This window comes from Falco punctatus, assembly GCF_963210335.1.
Source record: "Falco punctatus genome assembly, chromosome: 7".
NCBI classification, from domain to species: Eukaryota; Metazoa; Chordata; class Aves; order Falconiformes; family Falconidae; genus Falco; species Falco punctatus.
This window is the reverse complement of record NC_137587.1, coordinates 32,015,259-32,030,275: the sequence shown is the minus strand read 5'-3', so window position 1 is coordinate 32,030,275 and position 15,017 is coordinate 32,015,259. Positions and strand designations below refer to the sequence as shown.

Here is a 15,017-nt window from a genome sequence, read left to right as displayed (position 1 = left end):
AGTAGAGGGGAAGAATCACCTTCCTCAAAGTGCTGTCAACGTTTTGTCCAGAGCAGCCCAGGATACTTTGCCACAGGGGCACATTGATGGTTCATGTTCACTTCAGTGTCCACCAGGACCCCCAGGTCCTCTTCTGCAAAGCAGCTTTTCAGCTGGGTGGCCATCAGCACATATCAGTGCATGGAATATTGCCGAGTACCCCTACCACACAGAACCTAAGACTCCTATGCAGCAAGGAATGTGTTTTAATAATGTACAGAAAAATGTTTGCTAAGTAATCATGCTGAGAACTACGTACATATTTGTTCCTCATCTTTCAGTCAACCAATCCATAACAAATGAGCAGAATGTAACTCATTAAATTAGTTTTTCACAAATACTGAGTTGTCCCTTGAGCAGCCTTTTTCTTAAGATTAGGAGACAGAGGGAGGATTCAGTTTAAGACCAATTCCACAAGCAGTAAGAAATACACCAACTAATTTTTCATAATATGACATTTTTTCTGGAATTATTATACTGGAATTAATATAATGTTAAGGTAGCTGTCTTAAAAGTAGAAGAAAAAAAAAGCTGAGAGATATATATCCACGCAGCATTTCAATGAAAGAAGCAATTAATTTCTTCAAAACTTCAGCAAAGAAAGCAATGAAATATAAATGAGAATTTACTGTAACAAATATGTATCGTTTTTGTACAGGCACATGTTGCCATTTAGTAATCATCTCCTTGGTAGACAGAAAACCGTGTAACATAAGCATGTGACTCAGCCATCTCACCTCTGCTACTAATATAATTACATAGTTTCTTACGAACTGGCAACAAGAATCAGGCACAGATATAGCAAGAAAACTCACACCAGCTACTACAGAAGACTTTCTCCTCATCCACAAAGTGCTTGAGATAGGACAATGCAGCCGAGGAGATTCTTAACAGAACTGAAACTTTCAGTTCAATATAGTTTAGATCATCAGATTTAGTTTGAGTCAGTAACTAGTTAAACTCTTTCTGTATTTCTAGAGTGATCTAAATACTCTTCTTAAGCATTAGTTGTTTGTAACAACAAAATAACATTCCCGTTGGCAACCTGTGTTAACAATGGAAAGAATTTTAAATTGGGGGGGGGGGGGGGGGGGGGCGGCACGGAATGGAACCTAAATTCTTCAAAGTGTCCTGATAAAATCAGGACTGAATCACAGCACTGAAAATGTCAAATGTAACTCTAAAAAGGCATGGGGCAACTGAGTCTGTCCATAACATTATGAACAGAACTCAATGCTTTGAAAATTAAATTTCTACAAGAAACCCTGCTGATTTTTACGTCTTTTCACATAGAAAGCACATACATGCAAACAGTTACCACAGCCAAACATCTACGAACACAATGTTCCTTTAGCTGACAATTTGTATAAATTGGAACCAGGTTTATACCAAAGTGATCAATTGCATGAGAGCAGGCCAGAGACTGTTCTAAATAAAAACTTTGATTTCATCACATAAAAATTGTCAATAGTATCAGTAGAAGACTGACAATACACTGATCCAATGAAAAACAAAACTCAGAAATTTGCTCTTACCAAAATAAGCCTTCAGATATTTTGACATCCAAACCCAGTGTATCTTTCCACTCAGCTGGTAGCATTTAAAATCACTGAAACCCACTCTGAACCGGCAGGCTAACATAACCAAAGTCTTAATTCCTGTTGTAACCTTACCTAGAGTTACTAGAATTATTTAGAGTTATTTTGCTTTAGAGTTAGACTGCATTTGTGTTTGTGATGCAGTTTGTTCTTATTTAGCCAAAGCTGCTTTAAACCACACATTAAATGCACTTTTTCATTTCTTCTAGGCAAGAGGTCATAGCCAGGGCAGAGCAGAAATATAGAGCTATTTATCTGCCTTAAAATCACGGAACAGTTTGACTTGGAAAAGACCTTTAACAGTTATATAATCAAATGCCCCTGCAATAAGCAGGGACAACTTCAACTAGATCAGGTTGCTCAGAGCCCCATCCAACCTGAGCCCAAATGCTTCTAGGGATGGGGCAGCTGCCACCTCTCTGGGCAACCTGTGCCAGTGTTTCACCATTGTCATAATAAAAAAATTTCTTCCTTATGTCTAATCTGAATCTGGCCACCTTTAGTTTAAAACCATCGCCCCTTCTCCAGTCACTACAAGCCTTACTAAAAAGTCTGTCCCCATCTTTCTTATAAGCCCCCTTTAAGTATCAAAAGGCCTTAATAAGGTCTCCATGGAGCCTTCTCCAGGTTAAACAACCCAAATATCCTTTATAAAACATATGTGTATGTGAAATAACTGCATAACATTACATGGCCAGCATACATCTACCACAGCTAGCAGTGACTTACTAAAAATGGGGAGGGCAGCACATGAAACTTCAGACAGTTAAAAGCAAAGTATACTTTTCTGGGTAGCAGAATGAAAATCTTAATGTTTGGATGGAAGGAGATCGAGAATGTCAAAATGAACTGTTATTACAGTCTGGTTCTCAAAAAGAGTTCTCAAAAAGCTGTCAAAACACTGGTAAATATTTAGAATATGTAAATAGTACTAATTGTGCTTTCTTTTCCTGTGGTAACATTTTTCAAAAAATACAATACCTGACATACTTTGTAAATCCAGTGAATTAATATGGAAGATCTACTGGACATACCTCTCCTAGAGAGTGAGTTTGCAATAAAAGTGGGATTTTTTTTACCTTTGTTAAAATATTTGTACTGGCATAAAAAGATACAGTCAAACCTCATTTCAACCAACTTACTCTGATTTTTGGTAAAACCCGACGAAGTGTTTCTGCAGGATTCTGTCGCATCAGGACCGGAAGATTTGCCACCACACTTGTTCCTTGGATATCCTGGCCAGAACTTCCAAAAATATATACAAACAATATGTTAGTCTCTACAATGGTTACAGGTTCACAGCTTTCACTTAAAAAAACCACAACCAAACAAACAAGCCCACACTACCCAGGTTATTCATATAGTAAGTCAAAAGAAGCATTACTTTTTTAATGTAATATGTAGTAGAAAACAGCATTAAAAAATATCAACCATAAAAGCTGTTATGTATCATTTCTCATATGTAATGTTTCAATTTTTAGTGTAGCACTGGGAAAAAATATGAAATGCTTGAAAGATCTTTTCAAACTGGATGATGAAGGCAGTGGTTTTTTGGAAGCTTTTCTATTATAACAATACAAGTGATAAAGCATTGGAGGGGGACAAACAGAAGACATAAACGAAAACTACAATCAACATAGAACATTTTAACAGAAGTCTACAATTTTTTCCTTTTTGTAGGGAAAAAGCCAGATGTATAATCAGATGTACATTGACAAATATGATTAAAGAAGGATGCAATAACTTGGTTAGATTTCAGATCTTGTACCTTTCTCCTCATTCTGTCTGTCTCAGTGGTATCCTGCAATTGAAAGTGGGGAGAAAAAAAAAAAAAAAAAAAAAAAAAAAAAAGCAGGATGGGAGGGAAACAGTAGGCAGCAATGAAGGTATGAGATGAAAATAAAAACTACCCAAGTGGATAAATTTCTAGAACAGAATGAGAAATAGAAAGGGTTTGGATGCCAAAATTAAAAATAAAACTTAACATCAATACATCTTTTTTCCTGTTTAAATGCATAAAATCATTGTGCTAAACAAATTCAGATTTGTTCCAACAGCTAAGAAGCTATTTTTTAAATAAGCATGCAATGCTCAACTGCACACATGCAAGCATTTTTCTTCGTGTGACATTGCAATGAAACATACGATATGATTATACACATGATAAATCATAGTAAAACTACTTTTAAATACTTCCATATACCACTTTTTATTCTGTCATTATTCCAAGTTTTCTTAGTGAAACATATGAGCTCAGGAAGGAAACCAGGTACATAAATTGGTCACAGGACTGTAGATCTGCACAACCACCTTCCAGTTGTGTTCTGCCTCTGAAGTATATTAGGGAATTCACAGTTAAGATGTAAAGCCTTTCTGCAGCATTTAGAGTTGAAAAGATCTTTACACTTTCCATTAATATTCTACACCATCCTCAGCATTCATGTCTTTCAGAAGATCAAATGAAATTATACAAATGAAAAATACAGTCAAGCAGGCCAATTTAGATCTATTTGGTTAAATGCATACAAATATGCTTTTTAAAATGAAGATATGTTTGTATAAAAAGTAAGAAACAAAAGTAAAAGGTTTGGTGAAAATCAACAGAGACTAAAATATCCCAACAGAAATACTGTAGTATCCTACCAGAGATATTTTTTTCTTTGCACACTATAATTTCTGAGTAAAAACATTCAAACAACAATTAGGTATCACCAAGACTAACTTAATCATGTTTAGCAAACTGTTTCAGTGTATTTTTGAAAGAAAGTATTCTTCACTATCCCCGCAAAGATAATTTTCCATGTTAGAAGGCAGTATGTTCTGGAAGATTAAGCACAGGCTAGAAGGCAGGAATTCAGGAATCCAAATTCTCTTTGCAAGGTGGAGAGTCACACCCACCAGTTCACATCTCTGTTAGGTTTCTATTCTGCAGACAGGTGTAATTACCTAACTCATCAACTACAAACTATCACTCTGTACAGGGGTCTTAACATGGGAAAACCTTTGCCCCAACAAAACCTTCCCCTCCCAGAAAGGGGCAAACTTGCGATGGCAGATACATCTCATTTTTTGTACAGAGTAACATAAAGTTCCCGTAATTTGAAAGCATGTATCAAGAGCATATATAATAGAATGAACCTGATCTTAGATTGTTTGTATCTGTGTCTAATTTTCCTTTAAAATCAATGGAGAGAAATAGGACTCAATCAAAAGCAGTTTATCTCAGCTTGAATAGCTGAGATGGACAGTGCTTCTGAACTGCGTTTCCCTCTACCAGCTATAAAAGCAGACACAAGAACTAGTTCTCCTGCATGCACCTGCACCGTAAGTAAATGATGGCTCCTGCCCACAGAAACGCCTGACAAGCCTTAGTCCTACTGGCCTTCACGCTTATCCTTAGCTTCACCATTGCAAGTGGTCCCATTGATTTCTCATGTAGTAATATATTAGAATCATAGAGTATCTCAAGTTGGAAGGGACCCATAAGGATCATCAAGTCCAACTCCCTGCTCCTTGCAGGGCTACCTAAAACTAAACCATATGACTAAAAGCATCATCCAGACACTCCTTGAACTCTGACAGGCTTGGTGCTGTGCCCTGGGAGGCCTCTTCCAGTGACCAACCCCCCTCTCTGTGAAGAGCCTTTTCCTAATGTCCAGTCTGAACTTGAATTAACATCTTTAGAAATGCTTGTATGACTATAGCACTTAACTAATGTGGGACGAAATAAAACATTCCTACTTCCCTGAGTTCCAGAGCAATCAAGAAGGATCCATCACACACTTAGTCATGGCAATAACTGTTTTAAATGGGTGCTACACACCACAAATGCCAGGAATCAGTATTTTTGTCTTATTTCCAATGGACCATCTACACCTTAAATATTAGAAAGATAAGAAACCAAAGAGAAGAGCAATCATAAATACTAAGATGAGTAACAAGTGAGTAGAAAGCTGTGAATACTGTCCTGAGGGTATTCACACATTGCTGACATCAGGGCTGCAACGTTCTGACCTGCTGAGCAAAATCTGGGAATCATTCCCAGAGCAGAGACTTCACTTTTATTGTGCCTATACATTTACAGCAATAAAGAGCAAACAAAAATTATAGCTGGGGATGGAGCTCAACACAGATGTAAAAAAACCCTAAAATACATTAAATTAACAATATCACAATGTAATAATAAAAATATTAATAAAAAAACCCTCAACAGGCTGAAAACAAGACAAATTATTTAAGATACATTATTTCAAGGTCAAGAGGAAAAGGCTTGACAGAGCATAAAAAAAATCACCAATTCCTGTATTTTTTTGAATATGGGTTATCTTTTTCTCTTGGTTTAAACCTTACTTCAGGAACACAGAAAATTACAAATCCAATATTGCACATTTGGGGGTTTTACAGTGTATATTCTAACTGAGAAAATGGATCAGTATTTTTGTAGCTTTTTAATCCTCTGTTAAGACTACTAGAGATGTAAAATTAAGCTGATACAATTTTCTTAGAAAGTATTAGGAATCAATTTTCTGGATAGTTACCATATATACCCCTCTATATTTGTAACTGTTGTCTGTAAACACAAGAACATTGACAAGTTTTGACAGAGCAAAGCTACACCAAAGCCCTTTTCAATGCCATTCAAAATCAGAAAGAATGGATAAAAGTACAGATTTTCAGACTGATTTTAATATTTGCTTCCCTGTAGTCTTATTTCATAAACATGTATGACCTCTTTCAATAAACACACATCTCCAAATAACATCTAAACTCAGTGAAAAGGACAGTATTCTGTCAACTACTCAAAATAGACTTAAGTTAATGATTAATAGCTGATCTATTTACAGCTTGCAATATTTTTGCATTATGCAAAACCATTTTATTATCCAACTTAAAACCATGAATATTAAAGTATTTCATGTTTATGGCAGATTTCTCTGACTATCACATACTAATTCCAACAAAGCTTTTAAAGCAGAACTGACAAATATAGAGCTCCCAGAGTGGAAAAGGGTCATGGCATACATAAGGCCCAACTTCTTACAATACAACTTGCAAGGAAAAGCTGCGTACCTTTGTAATATTCAGCAATAATGGAAAAGGTCAAGGTAACTTGGAGAAGCTATTTAATTTTAAATTTTATTCATTTTGTATCAAGTTGGAAGAAATCCTAACTGCTAAAAAATGCAGCCAAAATGCAACCTTTATCCATCGGAAATGTAAAGAAAAGGGGAGTATTTCCCTTTAAAGCAGAAATGCTTAGTATCTGGCTTGCTGCCAATTAAGAATGTGAAGCAGGAGGCATTTCAACACCTACACAGCCTGTAATTTTCCAACTGCAGAAGATTTTTCTTCTATTTCTACCAAAGGAGCTGCACCAATAGATTTTCTTTAAATATTAAAGACTTCAGGATTATAGTGAATTATTGCTAAATGCTCAGATTTAAACATTTTTGTACTAATAAATATATTAAAATAAATGCTAAATCTTTTATTCAGAGTCACAGTAAGCTCAATGTAATGAAGGTACTCCTTTATTAACAGTGCTAACTATAGAAGAAATCAACACAGCCCTATACTTAGAAGCAATTTAGCTCAACCTCTTTTGTGCTAGCAAAAATCCACATAGATAATATCATTTAAATATAAAACTTCAGGACTCATCTTCTGAGTTCATCCTACAGGAGATCCCAGTGACTTTACAGTGATGGGAATCCTCAGGCGGGGGGGGGGGGGGGGGGGGGGGGGGGGGGAAGCTCTCACGCCTGAACACTTTGTCCTAATGCTTATTGCCTCTGCAACAGCAGCTGCTCGCTGCCAGCCAGCAGTACCAGAGCCGGTCTAAATACACTGCTCGTTAAAGAGCTGCTACTTCTCAAGTGCAAGCGTAGCATTAAGCCTCTCCCTCCAGCCCCTGCATTGGGTTTTACTTGTTTTTCCTACCTTCATAAAATGAAGTCTACGTACTATTTGGGACTGCCATGATACTGGAGCAAATCCTCCTAGAAACCATTTACAAACATAAGAAGGACCAAACAAACAAACAAACAAACCAACCACAAAAAAATCCCTGGGAGTAGCACCCTGGATTTGTGAAGGGGAAATCACACCTGAACACCTGACCAACCAACTTAGCCATTTGCAATGAGATCATTGGCTTGGATGGTGGAAGCCGTTTTAACTTATTTTAGCAAGGCTTTTGACATAATTTTCCATAATATCCTCATAGATAAACTGATGAAGTACAAGCTAGATAAATGGAAAGTGATGCGGACTGGAAACCAGCTGAACTATGGAGCTTAAAGGGTTCTGATCAGCGGCAAGGCAGCCAGCTGGGAGCCAGCCATGGGTGGTTTACCTCAGGAGTCTATGCTGGGGGCAATACTGTTTAACGTTTTCATTAATGACCTGGATGATGGGACAGAGTGTAACCTCAGCTAATATACAGATGACACAAAACTGGGTGGAGGGGTTGGTTAGACCAGATGGTTGTGCTGCCTCAACAAGCTGGAGAGACAAACCAACAGGGATCTTACTAAGTTCAACAGTGGGAAATGCAAGTCCTGCAGCTGTGGAGAAATAACTCAGTGCACCAGAACAGGCTGGGAGCCAGCCAACTGGAAAATAGCTTGGCAGGAAAGGACCTGGAGGTCCTAGTAGACACCAAGCTGACCAGGAGCCAGAAATGTGTCCTTGTGGCAATGGCAGACAACAGCACTCTGGGCTACACTAGGAAAAGCACCACCAGCAGCTCAAAGGAGGTGATTATTCTTCTCTATTCAGCACAAGAAACTCCTAGACAGATGGCAGGGAGTCCATTGAAGGGCCACTAAAATGATTAAAGGATTACAGCACCTAATATTTGAGCAGAAGCTTAGACAACAGGGATTTTTAGTCTCGAGAAGACTTGGGGGTCTTATTTAATATGTATAAAATGTGACGTGAGGTGCTAAAGAAGACAGACACACATTATTCCCAGTGGTGCCCAGTGACAGGTCAAGAGGCAATGGAGAAAAATTCAATAGACTTGAAAAATGTTCTTCTATGTCAGACTGCTCAAATATTGGAATGAGCTGCCCAGACAGCTGGTAGAGTCTCCATCCTTAGGATTCAAAATCCTGAGTTCAGGACAAGACCCTGAACACATTGCTCTAATTGACACTGCTTTGAGAAGGGAGGTGGACTACATTGTCTCCAGAGGTCCCTTTACACCACAACTATACTATGATTACATTCAGGAGGGGTGTTTCCAGGTTTGCAAACTTCCAGCAAGCTCAGGGCAGACAATAAGATTTCTTATATTTAAAATAGCTAGCTACTTAAAATGGATGCTTAAACATTCAATTTGAATTTCATTTTTAAATCATTTTTCAAAAACAGATTCTGCAAATTAGGAGCAAACAAGTTTTAAAAGTCCCTGGGTACTCAATTAGGAACATTTCTATCTGGAAAGGGAATGAAGGACTACAGCTCCTTCTACAGCATGAAGAAAGAAGATAAGTCACTGAATGTTCCCCAAGAGAATATTACCACAAAGGAGTTTGAAAAAGAGAACATAAATTTACATATATCTCTCTTCTCCCCACCTTCATTTGCACTAGCCTGCAAAACACAGTGACAGGAGCAGAATACGGCATTGTAAAGACGACTGAGGTACAATGTTTACCCAAGCTCTAACTAAAGCACTGTGTTTATGAACTGACTTCAACACTGTGGCCAACGATATCAGTTCAGCAAAAATGATTTGCTAAATAGCCATTGCTGAATCAACCACTGAAGTCCATGCTTTGTGTAACTTAGTTTTACAAATCTAGTAGCTCTGATGGATGGTTGCAGGGGATTACAGTGTTAATACACATAAGTGACATATTCTCAGTACAAGATTCCAAAATGTTCTGTGTTGGTCTAAACCTGCATCCGTTGAAAACACAAGTAAAAATTTACCAACCTCAGTGAGTGTCTGATTAGAATAACACGATAAAATAATAATAAAGTATTCAATAACTAATCAGGTACTGGGAAAAAGAAAGTCAGAAAGAACATTATCAAACATTGAAAAAGGGTGCCTGGAGGTTGGGGGAATCCTTGGAGATATTCAAAACTCATCTGGACAATGTCTTGAGCAACCTGATCTAACATCAAATTACATTAGACTTGGAAGCTGGCCCTGCTTTGCGCTGGGCATTGGACCAAATGACCTCCAGAAGTCCCCAGCCACCTAAACTATTCTGACTGTCATTCATAAATACTAAACTTAATTTCCTATTTGTATAAAAGCTCAGAATGTGAAGGATTTAGCCCATTCAGAATGATTTAATATCAATTCTCCTTCCAGGATTTCTGTTCTTCTGTGCAATACACTGGTTGCCAAGGCAAACTAGAAATCCAGATAAATATTTCTGTCAATAACATAAAAGTGCTTGGCCCATAAGACTTCGGAAATTAGACAATCTTCTTGACTTCTATGGTGAAGATTTTTACATAGCAATCTTTCCTATGCAGGCAGGTAGACACAGACTTAAATTTTATTAAAATGCTTTCTATGTTCTTCTCTTGCTAAGTAAAATCTAACACTTCTGTAAGTTTTATTTTTTAATTTTGTCTTTGATTGCATATTTTAAGGGTTTTGGTAACAAAAAGGGAGAAAAAACCTAGCAAATAGGAAAATTTCTTAAGATCACAAATATCGATAAATTATTTTAAGACCAATTTTCATTTTGTTTCAAAGTGAATACTCCTTTGATAAAGTACAGTCAGTACCATATTTCACACTTTTCTGTGAAAGTACAATCTTTTCTTAACACCACTGTAAAGTCGTAAGTTTCCTTTTATTTCATGTTATGTGTGCTTACATTTCAATTATACTTTTGTAAACATAAATTATATAATGGTAGTGTCTGAACATCTATTTGACATAAATTGTAACAAGTGTATTATAAACAGACCCAGTCCCATGGAGGAATCTGTCATTTCCTTAAAATAACTTCATTTGAGTGCCTCAGTTGAACAAAGACTTTGTTAATATTTGCACAGCTCATGCTTCTCAGTCTTGAAACTATATTTTACAAGGAAGATTTTATAGACCGTAAGTGCTTTACAAAATTGTGCATTATCTTCTACCATGTTGCAAATCAAAAAAGTATCTGGAATCAAAATTATGTTTTACCTGATAATCCGCACTAGGATTTGAAACTGCAAAGATACACAAAATATTTAGGCTGTATTTTTAAAAACAGTTTACTGATGTATCAAACTACTTAACATTTCTGGCATTGTACAGTAACTGCTAAAAGAAGAGGCTTCCTTCTGAAGAAAATCTATTACAAGAACTTAAAAAACATTACTCATTTAGACACACACACATATACATAATTACAGATCTATATTGGTTACATAGTATAAGCAATCTTATGTATTTTAAAATACAATACTGGGGCTCCTAAACCCTATGTTGCGCTTCCTTGACTATCAGAACAACTTTTGAAGACCACACTTAGCTGGGCACCATATGTAACAACCTCAAAACTGATTTAAATTGTCCTAGAAGTCAATGGCCTTTTTCTGTATGTACTAATACAGTATAACATTTATGTATGCAAGCCTTCGTGTGTATGACATATATGATAAAAAGCAAGATTCTAGAATAGGTATATAAACCAGACTACAACTAAGTCCAAGACTGGAATGGGGCCAAAGAAGCGATAAGCAGCTTTGTCTTTTAACACTTCCCTCCCTTTGTTACCTGTCTAGCCAGAGCAAATAAAGGGAAGAAACTTTATTTTCAGGCTTCTATAATTTTACTGAAAATAAGATAGAATAAGGTTAATCTGAAAATGTAACACCTGATATATCCATTTTCAATAAGTCAGAAGTTCTGGTAATATCACAGTATGAACACCTCATTTGACACTGTAACCCTTTTCTATTAAAATGTAATTTTCAAACCCACTTCCTCATCCTGGTCTTCTACTTCAGATATATGTGATCGTGATCATTTTACAGCACATCTGAATAAAACCTCCATGATCTATACATTAAAAAAAATAAATTAATCTGATCTTAGTATATATCTGAACGTGTTCCACTACACATGAAACTTTTAGTGCAATTAAAGCAAGAATGGAAATCCAAGATTTAGCTGCACAGTAGTTTTGTATTCGTAGTAACCTTGTTTGCTAGGATTAGTCTGATCAACTGAAGTTTCTTCGTTCTGTTTGCTTGCTGAAAAACTGTCAGAGACAGAAAGGATGTCCAGTTCATACAAATACTCTTTTCTGTTCCTGAGCTAAAACAGATGTACTATAATCATACAATAACTTAATTCTTCCTAATACCATCAGTTTCTGTGAGTTCAGACACGAATTACTTTCTCCCTTGAATTTTAAGAAGAGTTTCAGGAATATAAAAAGTGCCTCAAAGGAAAACATTTTTCCTTTCAAGTATTACCTTAGTATCAACATTACTATCTGCTAGAAGATAAGTGTTTCCTCTTCTTTAGAGGACTTATAACGCATATTGCATTTTGTACGGTCTCTGGGTAGAATTCATCTAGAGTCAAAATAAAAGACAGCAAAACTTGAAATGTAAAACCAGCCTTTTCACTCCAAGATGAAGATAATATAATTTCCAATTCCTAGGTGGTATAAAAAAAACAAGCTAGTAGCTGATACTATTTTTCCCTCTGCCCAGCCCTCATTCACTAACCCAGAATTTATAATTTCCACTTTCAGCAAGATTTGTCATTTCACAGCATGCATTATATGATATAAGTCATCTTCTGAGAAAGTACAAAGCCTGTAATTTTTCTACACAGAAAGTGAGGAAAAAAATAATCACAGATGCTAACCAAATTCTAGAAGGGTAAATTACTTCTGCTGACCTAAATTTATCTTCTAGTCTAATTTAGACACAAGATCTCTTTTCATTCTCCAGTCTTATTTTTTGTACCAGTACATTTCATCCACTGAGTTAGCTAATGGTGGCATGAAAGAAATGAACACTTCAAATGACCTAACAAGTACTAAAATCTACTTAGAGTCTTCCTCCACCCATGGGTCTTACAGTTGTAGGGCATCATAATGAATAGATCCCAAAGCTTCCACTTTATTACTTATTTGTGTGACTTTTCATCATGCATTCTCATCCTTTCTGACCATAACATATTCCACATTGTATCAATTTTTTTTTTTATTTTTTTTTTTACAGCAACTCTGATAGTTGTGGAAGTTGACGAGAATCTTCTCAGGAATATTTAAAGGTTCTTGATTGAGAAAGCTGTATCTGTGCATTTCAACCTCTCCTTGGCAGGTCTAAAAAAATTGCCTATTTTTTCAAGATTTATTGACTGCTCTAATAGAGGATAACACTTCCCTCCACCTTGCTATGAATCTCTTCAATCATTTAAACCCAAACTATGCTATACTAATTTAATGAGGAATTCCTCTGGGTACCATTAGGAAAAGCACATCATAAGGTTAGGAAAGCAACTGTTACTGGTCTATTTGTCTATACTTGCATTGCTTCATAAAAAAAAAAAAGCCTTTCTGTATAGGCAAGAGTTTGTTTTATATTGAAGACCATGGTAAAAGCCTGAAATAACCATAACATTCTTAGAGTTAAAGTACAAGGAGGGCTTTTGAGTTATCTTCCAAAAAATTCAAACTTTTTCAAATAGGCTTATAAGATTCAGAATGAAAAATCTAAGTTGCTGCATCAACCACTATAACATAGACAAATAGTACAAAAACCATACTTTGCACATAAGTTGACCATCCATTTTCAAAATCACACAGACTGGATTGAAGAAAATGTAAATGTAAAAGACCTGTAGAAACATTGTAAATAACACTGAGTACAGAATGAATGAAAGTACAGTGTATAAGTACAGTGAATGAAAAGCCACAAGAAAAATAAAAAAGGGTAAAGACACTGAACCCAGGGGTTTGAAGCTATTGCTCACAGCATTTTCCCCACATGCAAGATAAATGTATCTATATATTGTATATATAGATATATATAGTTATAGAGAGAGACATTGTAAGTAGATAGGTATCATGTAAGAATACAAGCTGAGCTCATGGTTCAATGTAAATTGTAAGCACTGAAAAATATCTAAAATTTTAGCAAGTCTTTTCAAGCTTTAGCTGCAGAAGCAGTTCCTTTTTCTCAACCAAGGAAATCTGACTGTGACCTCAAAATGATTTCAAACAGGTAACACTAAATTTCTGCCAAATTATTATTGTCTTACTCAAAGGGCCTGGTGACTCAAAAGAAAAAAAAGAATTAGAAAACAAACACAAAACTGTGAACTTACTCCTCAAATAAGCTAGATTTTAGACAGCTGAGAGTGGAAAGCCTTATTTGTTTGTCTTCTGTTCATTATTCAAATATTTTCAAGTAGTATTGGACATCTACTTCAGTTACATGCATAAGCAATACAATGTCAAACAGATACCTCTGATAGTGATTTCTCACGTATCAGAAGCAACCACAGATCAAAGGCAGCTTTTGGAGGTAAACATGCAAATAACTAAAAATTAATTCAATTCCAAGCTGTTGCTGATTCACATTCTGTCAAACAAAAAAGTGCTTTACTTAATTCATGTTCACTTTAAGAAGTAGGATGAATTTCAGCTCCTTAGGTTAAAATGAAGAAAGAGTCAGAGTCATGCCATTGTTTGTTCCATTGATGGCATACAGCTTGGAGTGGACAGATAATCAAACCAGATAATACAATTAACATCATAAACAAATTGAAGTGATGACACAAGTCTTGCATATTTCCATCTCTCTGGCAGAATAATTTGAAACAGTAGATACAAATGATATTATACATACGGATAATTCATCTGTATTTACATTCCTGTCAAAATCATTATAAGCACATGATCAGAATCTTCCTGCCTACCCAACTAGTTTTAGGTAATTATAATCCTAATAACATTCCTTACCTTCAAAATCACTACAATGATCTTGAGTACCCTTTTGTTAGACTATTTTTTCCTCACATAATCATATTTTAACTTATTTCTAATAGCATGATTATCCCAAAACAAGTTTGACATTCTGCAATTGAAAGAATAAATACAGCATTTACCAGTAATTCCACCCACATTTACTAAAATTAGTTCAGAATCTTCTCTGGAAGAAAATAATACCTCTTCCCTTTGAATGTGTGTCAAACATGCTCAACTGCATAGATCCTTCACAGCATACCAGTGTTAACCATCAGAATATCTGGCTTATTTATTTACTATGTCAGTAAAAACATCCTTCTACGAAAGCAAAAGTAATAGAAAAAAGAAAAAATTCAGAAAAAGGCAACCATTGATACAATACCATTTGCAAACCACCACCATCCCCCCTTTGGTTTGTTTACAAACC

At 35.9% G+C, this 15,017-nt stretch overlaps 1 protein-coding gene across 4 annotated transcripts in view; it reads right to left on the bottom strand.

Moving 5' to 3' along the window:
- The window catches only part of PPP4R4 (protein phosphatase 4 regulatory subunit 4), a 72,490-nt gene that overhangs the window by 44,777 nt on the left and 12,696 nt on the right, over nucleotides 1-15,017 (bottom strand). For all 4 annotated transcript variants that reach the window (XM_080396260.1, XM_080396261.1, XM_080396259.1 and 1 more), the window contains exon 3: nucleotides 2,780-2,882. In XM_080396260.1, the coding sequence (XP_080252386.1) occupies nucleotides 2,780-2,882 (103 nt within the window). The remainder of the gene's footprint in view (nucleotides 1-2,779; nucleotides 2,883-15,017) is intronic.